The 16192-nt window shown below is 46.1% G+C and overlaps 1 protein-coding gene across 1 annotated transcript in view; it reads right to left on the bottom strand.

The window, feature by feature from the left end:
* The window catches only part of TBC1D8 (TBC1 domain family member 8), a 129460-nt gene that overhangs the window by 6980 nt on the left and 106288 nt on the right, over positions 1-16192 (bottom strand). The window contains exons 10-17 of the mRNA XM_023211373.1: positions 15144-15358; positions 13881-13998; positions 11131-11416; positions 9960-10089; positions 9705-9803; positions 9036-9104; positions 3651-3891; positions 3052-3117 (exon numbers count right to left, since the gene is read on the bottom strand). Coding sequence (XP_023067141.1) covers positions 3052-3117; positions 3651-3891; positions 9036-9104; positions 9705-9803; positions 9960-10089; positions 11131-11416; positions 13881-13998; positions 15144-15358 — 1224 coding nt within the window. The remainder of the gene's footprint in view (positions 1-3051; positions 3118-3650; positions 3892-9035; positions 9105-9704; positions 9804-9959; positions 10090-11130; positions 11417-13880; positions 13999-15143; positions 15359-16192) is intronic.

Genomic DNA, 16192 nt, shown 5'->3' with positions numbered 1-16192 from the left:
GGATTCAGGTTTGCCTGCCAGCCTTTCAGCCTATCTGTGAATAAAAGAGCATATTCCCTGAATCTCAGAGTTTGCAGAAGGAACTCATAGGCCTGCTCAGTATACAAACTTACAGAAGAACCTCCAAATTGTCTCATTTGTGTGTGTCCATTTTGAATGTTAACTTTCTCAGAAGTTTGTTATGATGTTTCTTTCCAAGGAAAATAAAGTTCTCCCAGGAAGTTCTCCTCTGAAAGTCCAATTAGTATAATTAAGCAAAATGACCAATATCCATAGGCTTATCAATCTGCAGTGAAAACTGCTGGATTTCCTCATCTTCTGGAATACTCTTCATCTGTGTATTACCTGACATGGTACCAAATCATCTGTAATATTTCCTTCCTAGTTCCTGTGCTAAATAGTGTTACAATCGCCAAGAGCCCATAAAGTGAGCCCTCCTGGAAATGGATGAGGCCTTGGGCCTCGGCTCTTCATTGCTTCCTGAGCTGCAGCAGATGCCTTCACAACCAAGCTCACAGGAGACATCCGTCTCCTATGTTACCCTGGCAGAGGGCCGGGCCTGCTCTACACAGGCAGGTGTTTCAGCAAGGTACTGATGTTTTCTACCCTTGCCTCTTCCACAGGCAAATAATAAGACTTAGGTGAAGAGAATTCTTTAGGCACACAAATTCACATTTGATGTAATCTCATTATACTTCCTGATCTGTGACTGTAAACTTTCATTTCGTAACTAGTATGTCTGTCCCACCTTTAAAAAGTTTTTCATTATGAAAGTAAGTATTTGTTAGAATTAAGTCTACTTAAATGAAAAGAACTTAGATATGAGTCTGCATGGCCTCAGGAAAATGATGTTTTAAAATAGAGATTTTAGGCTGTCTGCACTCTTAAGGCTTTTTGGTCGTTTTCTTAAGGCTTTTTTAACTGTATCAAAAATTCAGATACGAAACATATACTAAAAAATGATACATCATATCTTAATTTCCATTGAATTTGATTTAAATTCAGAGTCACACAGTATGAATATCACCATCAGGTATGTTCAAAAAGGTTTGAACAATTGATTTTCTGAAACCATGAAGGTACAAATGCTTTTAATAAATCAATGTAATTAAAATGTCTTTTAGAAATAAACTTATTTGGAAACAAGTAGTAATTCATTAGAAAGTAAGATGAAGAGGCTGGGTGTGGTGGCTCACGCCTGTAATCCTAGCACTTTGGGAGGCTGAGGTGGGTAGATCACAAGGTCAGGAGACTGAGACCATCTGGCTAACACGGTGAAACTCCGTCTCTACTAAAAAATACAAAAAATTAGCCGAGCGTAGCGCTGGGCGCCTTTTAGTCCCAGCTACTCGGGAGGCTGAGGCAGGAGAATGGCATGAACCCGGGAGGCAGAGCTTGCAGTGAGCCGAGATCAGGCCACTGCACTCCAGCCTGGGCGACAGAGTGAGACTCCGTCTCAAAAAAAAAAAAAAAAAAAAAAAAAAGTTAGATGAAGAATCAAAAATCAATCTTAGATGATAATTCAAAAGCCAATTATAAATTTTAAAACATATCAGGGTGAAATGCTATGTGTACTAATCTGTGCAACTTCTCTATAAATCTAAAATTATTCCAAAATAGTTTATTTCCAAACCAACATAAAATAATAGAGTAAAATAAAAACAATCATATTCTATTTAAGAATGCCAGATATAGATAATGACAACTATGGAAAGATGATGATGATATGATGAAAATCAACAATTACGTATGCCTTCTATGTTACTAGAAAAACATTTGTGAAAAATAAGGATAAATTAAAACTCAATGTATATTGGCATAAAGGGCAGAACACATCAGTGATGCTAAACAATTTGCATTTATCATCAGCTGACAGAGAAAGGGAAACAAAAAATAAATAATAATAAAATAAACAATTTGCACTCAAGTCATAGTAGTGCACATTGTCAATGGGGAGGTCAAGGAGGGACTGTGTGGCCAGCACAGAATGCTCACTGGGGACAGCGTGCATGCCTAAGGTATCAGATGCCAGTTCAGTAAGGGCTGCATCCAGGAAGTAGACCCAGAAAGCCCACAACTAATCTCCAGGTGCATCTTCAATGTTTGTACCGTAGTCCCCCCTCATCCAAAGTGTTAAACGGCACGCTGCTCTGAGTAACATTTTCAAAGCTTGCGCTGTTCCACTCCATCCCAGGTCAGACACGAATTCTCTCTTTGTGCATTATCTCCACAAGGTCTACACTACCTGCCTGTTACTCGCTCATTAGTCATCTCGGTGATCAGATTGAAAAAATCTAGTGTATATAGGATTTGGTACTATCCACAGTTTCCGGCATCCACAGGGAGTTGGGGGGTGCTTGGGACATATGTCCAGTGGATAAAGGGGAATGTGTATGTGCATTAATAGCTGAAAAAGCCACCAGGATATCATGGCCCTAGAAACCCCCTCAGCAGCCACCAGCCTCCCCAGGCACCATCCAACACCAGAACCACAACCACAGCACTGCGGGGGCAGAGCCCTCTGGGATTTCTGATTCATCTCTTAGTTTTTAAGATCAAGGAACACCTTTTAGGTTTCTTTGGTCTTGTTCCTGTCAATGTCAAGTCTGATCTCATAGATATCGAAATGGCTTCCTTTTCCTGGTTACTAGTGCTGAAATTTGTAGAAAACATGGTCTGATGCACTAGAAACATGAAATGTTCTTCAGATTCAGTAGCCTAAAATAACTATTAAGTTAGTAGTAATGAGGGTCTGGCTCTCACACACATTCCACAGGCCAGTGGTTCTGAAGGTCCTCAGACCCAGTGCAGGAGCCCAGGAACTTGGTGTAAACAGGCCTTCCAGGGGATTCTGGTGCACACTCAAGTTTGGGAGCTCCTGCTAGAGCTGTGCAGCACAGAACTTCAAACCTGTAGCCTGAAACCCCAAGCTAGAAACACCTGTTGCCTCGAGCATAAGTGAACTTCAAAAAGAGAAGAGCTTCAAAGTCATGCACAAAGCTGATACTGTAAGCAGAGCACAGTCTGATTTTGCTACTTGGACTTTCTTACCTGGAGGGATATGAAGCCTGTATAATAGTTTAATTTTCTCATTCATTTCTCCATTATACATAATATCTGCAAAAATTTTAAAAAGAGAGAGTGAGTTGATGCCAATGCTGAAAGTCCATTTGTCAGGACACAAACTCACTGTGGAGAGAACACTCGGGAAAGTCAATACCTGCCACCGCCAGCTCCCCTGCCCCAGACACACACCATGGTAGCAATGAAAGTGTTAAAGGCAGGGCTGGTAACTGTGTGAGCTCTAAGGAACTTTGTGAATGTTGTCTGGCCTCATACCTTCCAAAACATTTTAATTTTATGGACAAAACTTAGGAACATGGCTCCCAACAAGCCACCACATCGTGGGTGCCAACGAAAGCAAGGTAAACAGCCTCATATGTAGAAAGCGTGGGCCCCTCTCCCATCCCCCCTTCAGAAAGTAGATCCTGAGAGGAGCCTGAAGAGTGGTATTACAAAATCATAAGTTCGTGTCAGGCCAGTCACAAAAGTGTTACACTGTGTGCATCTGCCTGCTCCGAAGATCACTTTGTCTTCTGTTCAGACCCACACCCCAAAGCACCTCACTGTGAAATCCCACAGAGGCATACCGAGGCAGCTCACAAACGCTTTGAACTCGATGAGCTGGTCCATGTTGTCATCCAAGAGCCTGAACGTCCTTTCAGCAAGGATCTCCGTGTGGGCCCCACAGGTCCAGGGTGAGACTAGCTGAAACAGGTGTGCAAACTGCCGGGCGTCTATGCGGTACTGCTCGGCGTAGGGCCGGCTGGGGTCGTGGCGTGAGGCCATGGGCCTGGGCTGTTCCCAGTAACAGCTCATCATGTGTTCTCTCTTCAAACAAGAGGGGGAAAGGGAGCTCTTACCACTTACTGAACAAGCCACATTGTAACACAAACAAATAAAACAATAAATTACTACAGTCTCATCACTCTAACTGGGTATGTAAAAGTGTTCCCTTGTTAACCCTGACATCCTTGCCCACATGAACATGTAATTTTGACATTTGTTTTTCTTTTTTCTAGTTTCTTTTCTCTTCTCATTGTGGCAGAATATACATAACGTAAAATGTACCAATTTAACTATTTTTAAATGTACAGTTCAGCTAACATAGTTTTCATTATAGAAGACACACAATTTTTATTCTGATATTTTCACTTAAAATCGTACTTTTTTGGCCGGGAGCAGTGGCTCATGCCTGTAATTCCAGCACTTTGGGAGGCCAAGGCGGGTGGATTGCCTGAGCTCAGGAGTTCGTGACCAGCCTGGGCAACATGGTGAAACCCTGTCTCTACTAAAAAATACAAAAAATTAGCTGGGTTTAGTGGTGTGCACCTGTAATCCCAGCTACTTGGGAGGCTGAGACAGTAGAATCGCTTGAACCTGGGAGGCAGAGGTTGCAGTGAACCAAGATCGTACCACTGCACTCCAGCCTGGGCAACAGAGCAAATTTTTTTTTTTTGAGATGGAGTCTCGCTTGGTCACCCAGGCTGGAGTGCAGTGGTGCGATCTCAGCTCACTGCAACCTCCGCCTCCCAGGTTCAAACAATTCAGCCTCCCGAGTAGCTGGGATTACAGGTGCCTGCCACCACACCCAGCTAATTTTTTGTGTTTTTAGTAGAAACGGGGTTTCACTGTGTTAGCCGGGCTGGTCTCGAACTCCTGACCTCAGGTGATCCATTCGCCTTGGCCTCCCAAAGTGCTGGGATTACAGGCGTGAGCCACTGCTACTGGCCCAAAACCATATTATTTGAAAATCAAAAAGGACTAGCCAGATCTGCAGGATACAGAAGGAACTAATAACCCTGGCTACCTGTGGAGAGGACCCCAAAGGTGGAAATGAGACTTTTTATTGCGTATTTTTAATACTTTCTGAATTCTGAACCACATGACTACATTAACAATTTTTTAAATAAAGTTTTTTTTTTTTGAGACGGAGTCTCGCTCTATCGCCCAGGCTGGAGTGCAGTGGCCGGATCTCAGCTCACTGCAAGCTCCACCTCCCGGGTTGACGCCATTCTCCTGCCTCAGACTCCCAAGTAGCTGGGACTACAAGCGCCCGCCACCTTGCCTGGCTAGTTTTTTTTTGTATTTTTTTAGTAGAGACGGGGTTTTACCGTGTTAGCCAGGATGGTCTTAATCTCCTGATCCGCCCGTCTCGGCCTCCCAAAGTGCTGGGATTACAGGCTTGAGCCATCGCGCCCGGCCTAAAGTTTTTTTTTTTTTTAAGGTGAGCTGAAGTCTTGGGAATAGACTGAAAACTAACAAAACCAGCCCTGTCAGGACCAGGTGGGCCTCTTCAGAATGCATCATTTCCACCCCTACTAAATGACTACATCATCTCTTTGGACATCCCAATTCACAAAAGTCTGAAGTAGTTCCCAATAACTACAGGGTTCTTGACAATTTCAATGTCCTCTGTCCACAGGATGGGACAAAAACAAGGGCAGATGCCACAGTCTGCAAGCTCATATCCTCAAATAGAGACCAAAATGCCATTTATCATTTTACTGCCATATTCACTGCAGCCATGTTATTTAAACAGTCATTACAGAATCATGAAAATAACCACAAGAACTTTTAAGTGTGAAATAAAGGTCTCATAAATTTCTGTTCCTTAAAACCCAAGGCACACTATGAATTTCTATGTAGAGTCGTGTAGACTGTCACATCAACATCCCATAAAATGCTGAAGAAATGGTTGTAATGCACAGGCCAAGGACAAATACTACTTTACATAGAATCCCACAGAAAAACAAATGACTATAAAAATAGGCAAAGGATATGAACTGGTGATTCAAATGAGTACACAACTAGCCAATACACATGAACTGGCACTCTACCTCATTAATGAGAAAACAAGTTTAAATTAAAATGAAATGCAGTTTTCCACTGGACTAGAAAATTTTTAAAGATCCATGATATTAAATGCTGGGTGGGTGTGGAGTGTGGCGAAATGAGTCCTCTTAGACACCCATCAGTGGGACTGTAATTTTTTTTTTTTTTTAAGACAGAGTCTCACTCTTGTTGCCCAGGCTGGAGTGCAGTGGTGTGATCTTTGCTCACTGCAACCTCTGCCTCTCAGGTTCAAGCAATTCTCCTGCCTCAGCCTCCCAAGTAGCTGGGATTACAGGTGCATGCCATCACGCCTGGTTAATTCTTGTATTTTTAGTAGAGATGGGATTTCACCATGTTGGCCAGGCTGGTCTCAAACTCCGGAACTCAAGTGATCCACCTGTGCTGGCCTCCCACAGTGCTGAGATTACAGACATAAGCCACTGTGCCCAGCCCGAACTGTCATTTGAAAAAATCAAAAATGCTTTAGCAGTACTGACTAAAGTTGGATATATACGTCACCCATGAGCCAACAGTTCCACTTCAAGAAACACATTCTACAGAATCAGCAGCACTGGGGTCCAGGAAATGCATAGGTGCTCAATGTCAAGCAGCAACAACCGGAAGCAACACAAATGTCACTCAAGAGATGAATGATTAAATATATCAGAGTTCGGCCCTACGAGGAAACGGCAATCACTAAAAAAGTATGAGAAAAGATCTATAGATTCTCATCTAGAACAAAGTTCATGATATATGGTCAACTGAAACAAACAAAAAAAAAAACCTGCAGGTCATTATATATACTATAATTTCACTTCTATGTGGGAAAGAAAAGTGAGTGTGTATATATGTATTGTAGGCATGTGTGTATTTATAGACAGACACAAGAAGGAAAATTCTGGAAAGATATGCAAATTGTTAACCATAATTACCTGTACAGGGAGAGTAATAGGGGCATGATAGGTCCTTTTTTTTTTTTTTTTTTTTTTTTTTTTAATTTATTTATTTTGAGACGGAGTTTCACTGTTGTCTCCAGGGCTGGAGTGCCGTGGCTGTGATCTTGGCTCACTGCAACCTCCACCTCCCATGTTCAAGCAATTCTCCTGCCTCAGCTTCCCAAGTCAGTGGGATTACAGGTGCGCATCACCACGCCCAGCTAATTTTTGTATTTTTAGTAGAGACAGGTTTTCACGATGTTAGCCAAGCTGCTCTTGAACTACTGACCTCAAGTAATCCTCCCACCTTGGCCTCCCAAAGTGCTGGGACTACAGGGGTGAGCCACTGCACCCAGCCACTTTCCTTTCTTGCTTAGAAGCTTTTTCTTTTTTCAATGGTAAGAGTAGGTGTAATTTTATTTAGCTTTGTGTCTTTCAATTAAACTTCGAAAATAAGTCTTATGCAGAACATGAAAGGAAGCAAAATAACACTGAAGAGACCAAATGCTCTCTAGAGCAGAATAACCCAGCAACACCGGGTGAATTTCACTGCTTAGCGGTACGAACGCGTTTGTGGAATACACAAGGCACTGTTTCAGGCCCCATGCTTCCAGGAGTAGCTTATGCACCAAGTCTGTATTTATACTGTTCACATCCTACTTGCGGAGATAAAGTAATGAAGCTGTTCTCAATTTGAGAGAAAAGGAGATATAACAGACCTGAATTGATGTGATTTAAAGAATGGCTTTAAACTAACAATAAAAATAAATTTTCTCAAGTACCAACCAACACTGTTCGTCCTTCGTAGGAAGGACAGAAACAGGAAACAAGCATGGTTGGCTCTGAAGGCCTTCTTTAATCTTTCCTATGAAACATGAACGATGTGGCTGGTACTTAACAAAATTTGTTTTTATTGTGAATTTAAAGCCATCCTTTAAATTACATAAATTCCGGCATGCGAAGGTTCCTACTCTCTCAACTTGAGAACAATTAGCCCTAAATAAGTAAAAGTCTTTTTAAGGTAAAAAAACACACAAGCCAAAACTCACATAATTTGTTTGCCTACTTTTATGTTCCTAATATTCCGTTTTCCTTCCTTGACAAAAGCCAAAATAAGGCTGGGGGGTTGGGATACCAAGTAACCTGTGACTTCATATTTTGCCTTCACACAACAAAGGAAACAATAAAACGTGCAAACATGATGTTTACAGGAGAAAGCGGCCTGCTAATTCTCACCACATATCCTGCTCATTAGGAATGAGGAGTGCAGGAACCTACCAACCAGCCCAACAATCCTGTCAGTGACTGCAGGGAAAGGCCTGCTCCATGGCTTCCGAAGCCCTGAACTGTGCTGACTCATTTCAGTTGTGCCGGGAACCTGAGCTCAGGAAGGAAAGGGGCACGGAGCCCCCACCAGGACGAGCTGGGGCAGCCGCACTCCTTTCCCTGCCAGGCTTGCTTTCTGCAGCTGCACTTCCTCCCCTTCTCTGCCAGGGTAGCAAGAGTCCACCAATGTGCCTGCCTCTCTTCCTCATTTCCATTCACTTTTTTGAGCAAGAAAACTCTAGCAAACATGCCTGAAGATGTTCTTTGCAGGATGATTCCAGGTAAATATCCAAATATTAAAAATCTCGTTAACTATATTAAGTATTAGCTGTATGACAGATCATAGAGTTATTTAAAATGATTAAGACTATACGGCAACATGGAAGAATGTTCAGGAATAATAGAATGTGAACTTGCATGCATACCTGCCACACAAATACGAAAATATGCACGCATGTACTGTGGGGTGGGGTCACAAGTAATTAAAAAGTGCATCGGGTGATGATTTCAATAAGGGTCACTGTTTCATCTCCTGCGGACTAGGACCCAGAGCCCGCACTCAGAGCAGCGGCGAGCAGAGTAGATCACAGCAACGAAGCCTTCCCAGCAGAGTGCAGCTGCTTCATTGCGAGGCCAGGCCTGCTGGGCTGCCCAAAGAGCACCCCGGCTCCCTCCTCCCACGTTCCAGGGCGGAGGGTGGGGAGAGAGGTTTCTGGGTAGAAGTGAGTAGGCAGGCTAAGACAGCTTCAAGGGGGGCAGCTCCAGCCTCTGTTCCACAGAGCCCTGCAGGCAGCTGCATGCTGGCCCCTGGGCAGGCTGGACACCACAGCTCGGGCCAGCTCAGGGCCTGGAACCCCTCGTCTTCCCAGAGCTGCATACCTTGAATAAGTCATAGAGCTCCTCCAGGTCTTCAGGAAGAATTGAGACTTCCGGGATAACGACTCGAAGCTTGAGGAAAGAATAAACAGCAATGGCATGACATCTAGGCCTGCACCCCCGGGGGTCAGGGCAGGAGGGGACTCTTCCTCCTGAAAGGGACCCAAGGGGCCCATGCATCAGCTTCCCTCCTGCAAAGGCTCTTTTCTGACATAAAGATCACTTCCAGGTATCTTTCCCAGGTGTTTCATCCTCAGTTTCTTTCCAGTTCACACATCAGTGCCTAAGAACAAACCTACTGAGCTCTAATGGAAGCCAGGAAGCTAGCAGAGAAACAGCATGAGCAGGAGGAGCCTTCTGAGCACCAGCTAATGCCCCTGCAGGCCCCCTGTGCTAGGCACTATAGACCCCAACCTCATTTAACTGCGCAGCGGGCACTGTTATCCCCATTTTACATGGGGGAAACAGGCTCACAGTGTTGAGTACACCACCTGGCTCCAAAGCCCACACTGTTTCTACACTACTTCACTCCTACATTGTTAATGTAATGCAAAAAACAAAATTCATTTTTCAAAGCTGGCATTCTTATGACATGACCAAAAAGGACACACACACACTTCCAGGTTGGCTCCCCAATACTGTGAGCACCAGTGTGAGGCGTCTGCTACCCACCACATTCTGCTTTGTGGTGTCCTCGTGGCCCTGGAGAACCCTGATCCTGTGCTTGTAACGCAGGTGTTCGATCTGCTCCACAGACTGGTCTCCAAATTTCTGCAGGGAAACAAGGAACCACTTGCCCAGTCCCATGCTCATCCGAAGTGTGGAGACAGGAAGTGGCCCAGGAACCTCCCTCCACATCCATCCCCCAGTCACGATTCCCAGGGGGTTGGGGGCTACAACGCGGCATGGGACGGGGGTTCCCGTTACCTCATAGGAATCCCGGATCAGGTCTGAAATGTCAGTCACGGGGTAGGGCTCCTGGTCGTCGGAGAAAAAGGCATGGTGGCTGCCAACTGGGGGCCCTGGGCTGTCCTCATTCTTAATGTGATCTAGAAACCTGAACACACCGCCCTGTCAACACCCAAGTCCATCCTCATTCGGGTACCACACAACACGTGCTGCCTTTACGGTGTCAGACATGCCAGGGCACTTCAAACACCAACACCTGGGAGGAGGGCAAGGCTGCAGCTGCTCCGCTCATTTTAGAGAAGCGAGAAGCAGCCATGAAGCCCGGCTTGTGGATCGGGCTCCACAGGTGGCTTTCCAGGCCTGAAACTCTCCAGTAAGCCCAACATTCTGTACATACATGCAAGGTTAAGCTTCCATTATGCTCTGAAAAAGAACCCCCTTTTTTCAATGTCATCTGACTTGCCCTCGGCTCCTAGAAAGCCCAGCTCTGGTGCTCATCCTAGTGGGCCTTTTCCCTCACTGCTGCTCACTAGCCTTATGCAGAAAATGTCTGCAAACTCTCGCTGGCTGCCTGACACCCATGATGCCTGGTGTCCCCCAAGCCCTGTTCAAGGCCACTGTTGAGTCCATTAATCTTCTTAAAGAAAAGCATTTACGGCCCTGCTCTTCCTGGACTCTCTCACTGTGCAAAGGAGTGAGAGACGATGTCACCCTTCACCCTTCACCCCATGCCTGGGACAGTGCCACATGGCAAACTGGCTCAGGGAGGCCACAGAATGTCAAGAGGCAGAGTGGAACAGAAAACCTCCACAGGGGCCAGGCGGTGACTCACGCCTATAATCCCAGTACTCTGGGAGGCCGAGGTGGGTGGATCACTTGAGGCCAGGAGTTCCAGACCAGCCTGGCCAACATGGTGAAACCCCGTCTCTACCAAAATTACAAAAATTAGCCGAGCGTGGTGGTGGGTTCCTGTAGTCCCAGCTACTCGGGAGACTGAGGCAGGAGAATCATTTGAAGCTGGGAGGCGGAGGTTGTAGTGAGCAGATTGTGCCACTGCACTCCTGCCTGGGCGACAGAGTGAGACTCTGTCTCAATTAAAAAAAAAAAACTTCCCCATGGATAGCCCTACTGGGCACGTGCTGCTGCCTCCTCCATCTCTGGTTGGCCACAGAGGCACAGCGGGGCCCACCTGCTGAGGATCATCAAGGCCTGGCCATCGTCCTTGCTGCTGCACAGGTCCTCAGCATTGGCCTCAAGCACAGCCAGTCCCAGTTGGAAGATGGCTTTGATGCCATCATAGAAGAAGCAATCTACCACATTCACCGCACTCTCTAGAGGCATGATGCTGAGGAACAGGGTCAGGAACCACGACAGAGAGACGGATGCCAGGGCTGAGAGGTCGTTCATGTGCTCCGCCAGCTCCGGGAGGTGACCCTTGATGAGCTCCTCGAAGACAGACTGGTCCACTTGCGCCCCTGGAAAAGGAAGACCACAGGGCTCTAGCTGGGGTGAGACTCACTCTCTAAGATCAGTCTGAAATTAAAATCACTTTGAGGTAAACAGAACAAAGATGGAATTTGAGTCCAGAAAAGCATCCATGCTTAGTTCATTGATTCTGACATTTAGACCAAGGTAATTCAATGGGTAAAAGATAGCCTTAAAAAAAAAAAAATACTGCTTGATCAGCTGGACACTAGCATGGGGGAAAATAAAAAAGGAACACTAGCCCCTACCTCACACCATACAGAAAAACACATGTGAACTAGACCATAGTCCTACATATAAAAGTTAATACTGTAAAATTTTTAGAATAAAATTTAAGAAAAATACATTTCTTATGACATAAAAAGTACTAACCATAGAAAAAAACTGTAAACTGGACTTCGTCAAAATTAAAACTGCTATTCTACAAAAGACACCATTAATAAAATGAAAATGCAAGCTTCAAACTTGGAGAAAATATTTGCAATCCATATGCCTGACAGAGGTCTTATATTCAAAAGAAAGAACTCTTGCAACTTATAAAGTAACAACCAACCTTTTTTAAAGAGGCTAAAGATTTGAACACTCAGAAGAGTCAATAAACAAATGGTCAGTAAGCAAAGAGACATCATTAATCATCAGAGAAATGCAAATTAAAACCACCATAATTATACTACTTCTTACCCACTAGATGCCTAAAATTAAAAAGATGGACAATACCAAGTGTTAGCAAGGATGTGGAGCAAGCTGAACTCTCCTACAATGCTGGTATGAGACAAATGAACATGTTACATCCACTCTGGAACACTGAGTTTCTTAGTAAGTCATACATCTAACATATGACCCCTCAATTTTTCTCCTAGGTAAATATCCAAGAAAAATGACAGTATATATTCATAAAAAGACTTACATGACTGCTCACTGCTACTTTATTTATCATATTCCAAGACTGGAAACAACTAAAATGCACATCAGCAGGTGACTGGACAAGCACACCAGTGAAATCCTACTCAGCAACAAAGAGGAGCAAGCTCTACAAACACACCAACAACATGGCAGCCTCTTACAGACACTCTGCTGTGCGACAGAAGCCAGACACAGAAGACCCCGTCCTCCATGATTACATTTATACAAGGTTCAAGAGTAGGCCAAATTAATCCATGCTGACAGAACTCAGTACCAGCTGCTGCCTATGGTACTGGAGGGGGCAGAAGAGAACTTGCTGGGGTGATGCATGTGTTCCAAAGGTCCCCTCCTGTCTTGGGGCAGTGTCCACACAGGCACGTGCACTCTCACAGAGGGTCTAGTTGGCACTGTTGCGTATGAGCTGTCACATAGCAACAATCATCAACAGTGGCTTTGACAGCATGTCTCTCAATGACGCCGAGGTTTTAATTACTCCTTGCTGCTCTGTTCCTTATGCTGCTTCCCACAACACAAAGTAAAAAGGGAAGCAAGCCAGCTAGCCACTCAGGCACACAGAGGAGCTGGTGTGCACGGCCGAAGGCTCAGGGAACGGCACACCTGGGCCAGAAGGCACAGAGCCATCACCGCCTTCCCTGCTGACCACACCACCCACCTGCCCCTCCTTATTCCTAGGGTTCACCCTTCAGTCCTGAGGGCAGAGTCTTTAAAGGCGCCTTCCTCCCACTTTGCTCCTACATCCACTCAGTTGCTAAATTCTGTCTCAAGTTGGTTCTGTTCCCAGGGCTGCCACCCTAATTTTAGGCCAGCTCTATCTCTCATCTGCATTACTAGGAAGGGTCCTTAAGAGTATCACCAGCCCAAAGCCATTTTTGTATTGTTTACTAGGAGGTTGCCGGACCACAGAGACAACACACATTTAAATCTCAACCACATGAAAGTCAGGTACCCAGTGCAGGAGTTTTGCAAGGCCACAGGTTACCCAGAATCCAGACAGCAGCCAACGAGCCTTCTTAGGATGTCCTTATGGAAGTGGGGGACTTTTCCAAGTCTGCCCTTTAACTGACCACAAGGGCCTTGAGGGTCTCTAGTTCCGTCCCACCTACCTCCTGTCTCTAGGGGAACCGAGGGCCTTCTGTCTGAACAAGCTCCCTGGGCTACCGAGAGGCATCGCCCCACACCCCCACCCTCCCTTTCCAGGCCATGGCATCCGTGGAAAACCACCCTGGTTTTCACTTTCTGACTTGTTTCCTGGGCCTTGGATCTTTCTTCCCTTCTTGTAAGTTCAGCTATCCATCTAAAGTCATGTGTTTGTTTTAATCCCGACTCTGTAGGTCTTTATTCCACTACATTGTCAGAACTGTGCAGAGAACTTCCCGAGTTAGTTTTGCAAATTCAGGAGTCAAACTGTGTTTGCAAACAGACTAGCTGAGTGGTGCTGACAGATTCTGTAAACAGGACTGATGAGAAACATCCTGCCCAGGCTCTGTCACTCTTCCCCAGGTACACAGGAGGAGGAGGGGGTCTGCTTACCGATCACTCGGTGGTTGAAGTAATCAGGCAGCATCCGCTCACACACGGCAACGAGCAGCCAGAAGGCTTCCTCCTCCTTGGCGTACAGCAGCAGCACGGAGGTCAGGATGTTCATGGACTGCTCGGGAGTCAAGGAGGGCAGTTACTGACCAGCCCACGTGATGCCACAGAGATGTTACAAGCATCCAAGCCCAAACAACCCACAAAAGTAAAGATTTCATAGGTGAGAGATCCAGTGTACACCAGTCACACTGACACTGTGCAGTGGAATGACCATGATATCAACACTGTCCTCACAGGACACACCCAGCTGAGCAATCAGTCACCACTCAGATCCGGTCCCGGTCTAGCAATGTGGAATCTAGCTGTGGTGCAAGTCTTAGGGTTGGTTTAAATCCAGCTCTTCTCTGTTTGTTCAGACACACGCATGCACGTGCGCACACACACACACACCTTAATTCGCTCACTGACTGCTTATTCACAGGAAAACGAAGTTTGAAATCTTAAATTTTTAAATGTCAGGAGCTTCACTAATCCGGGCTTGTACTGGGTTTGGCTGCTGCTTTAATGGACTGCCTGCTGACCACACCCTCAGCTCGGGAAAGCTCAGCAGACCTCTCACCTCCACTCATGTGTCCTAAAGGAAGGGGATCGGCCCTGATCATCTTCTTTCTCCCCAAACAGCGCTGCCATTTTAAATAATTCCTGTAATTTCTGTAGAAGTCTAGAAATTCTATTAATGCCCTCCTATGTCTGAGCTCAAGAGGGGCGTCGAAGACTGAATCCGCTCTGCCACCAACAACCACTACATATGCACGCTCCTCTTTTCAGGAACTCGGTACATTTTTTTTTTTTGAGACAGACTCTCGCTCTGTCGCCAGGCTGGAGCACAGTGGCGCGATCTCGGCTCCCCGCAACCTCTGACTCCCGGGTTCAAGCGATTCTCCTGCCTCAGCCTCCTGAGCAGCTGGGATTACAGGCTCGTGCCACTATGCCCAGCTAATTTTTGTACTTTTAGTAGACGGGGTTTCACCATGTTGGCCAGGACGGTCTCGATCTCCTAACCTCATGATTCGCTGATTATAAAAAGATGAGTCCCTCTGGCCCTCACTTGATACTTTCTTTCCGGAAAGGGACCGAGTACAGTGCCTTCGCGTGACAACACTCAGGACCGGATGACTGGGAGTGGAAATGAAACCCTGGGAAGGTCAATGTGAGACACCAACTAGAGACTCTCGGCACCCCAGAGCACACCCCTTTCACCTGGCAGTATCCAATCTTGGGGTTCCGGTGGGCATAGGCGGTCAAGACTCTCCTCAAAGCAGCGATCCCCGTTTCGTTCTGGAAGGCGGGGTGCTCCGGCAGTGAGCGGTGCAGGTCTCGTTCTATCTCCTCGGTTACCAGGCAGCACTTCCCCAGGGACTCCTCCACCAGATTCCCGTAGTAACCAGGGTGTGAGGCGAGGTCCGTCACAGCATCTGAGTTTTAAAAGCAATGTTTCAAGGGGGAATGATTACTAGGATGGTGTCATGATGAAGAGGACGCTGGCCCCATCAGGGGACCCCTGTGGGATCTCGTTACTTACTGAAGGACAAAATATTGGCTGAGCACAGTGGCTCACACCTGTAATCCCAGCAATCTGGGAGGCCGAAGCAGGTGGATCACTTGAGGTCCGGAGTTCAAGACCAGCCAGGCCAACATGGTGAAATCCTGTCTCTACTAAAAATATAAAAATCAGCCAGGTGTGGTGGCGAGTGCCTATAATCCTAGCTACTCAGGAGGCTGAGGCAGGAGAATGCCTTGAACCCAGGAGGCAGAGGCTGCAGCGAGCCGAGATCACACCACTGCACTCCAGCCTGGGCGACAGGGTAAGGACTTCATTTCTGCCATGTAGCCTAGTCCAAAAAACAAATTTTAAAAAATAGTATGGCTTTTCCAAGAATAACCTTATAGAGCGAAGGGGAGAAAGCTCATAACAGAAATAACTGTATTAATATGCTTTTACACATTGTATTCCCTAGTAACAGGAGTGTGCAAGCATGCGCATGCACACGGAAATTTCATGCGTTAATTCAACAAGAAATGACACTGAGCACCGATGCGTGAGGCACATGAGGGGGCGCAGCTATGATGGAGTGAAGGGGCCAGCAGCACAGCGCCCACATCAAACTCCGAAGTCAGATCTGAGATGCACAAACTGCAGCAGAAGGACTGAGCCCAGAAAACTCCTGCGCCAGCCACCCACAGCCAGAGCTACAGCCCAGGCCTCACCAGGCGGGCAAGATGGAGGGATGAGTGCGTCGCTTATGAAA

This window comes from Piliocolobus tephrosceles, chromosome 15, assembly GCF_002776525.5.
Source record: "Piliocolobus tephrosceles isolate RC106 chromosome 15, ASM277652v3, whole genome shotgun sequence".
Lineage (NCBI taxonomy): Eukaryota > Metazoa > Chordata > Mammalia > Primates > Cercopithecidae > Piliocolobus > Piliocolobus tephrosceles.
Note: the sequence above shows the minus strand (reverse complement) of the source record. Positions and strands in the feature narration are given on the sequence as shown.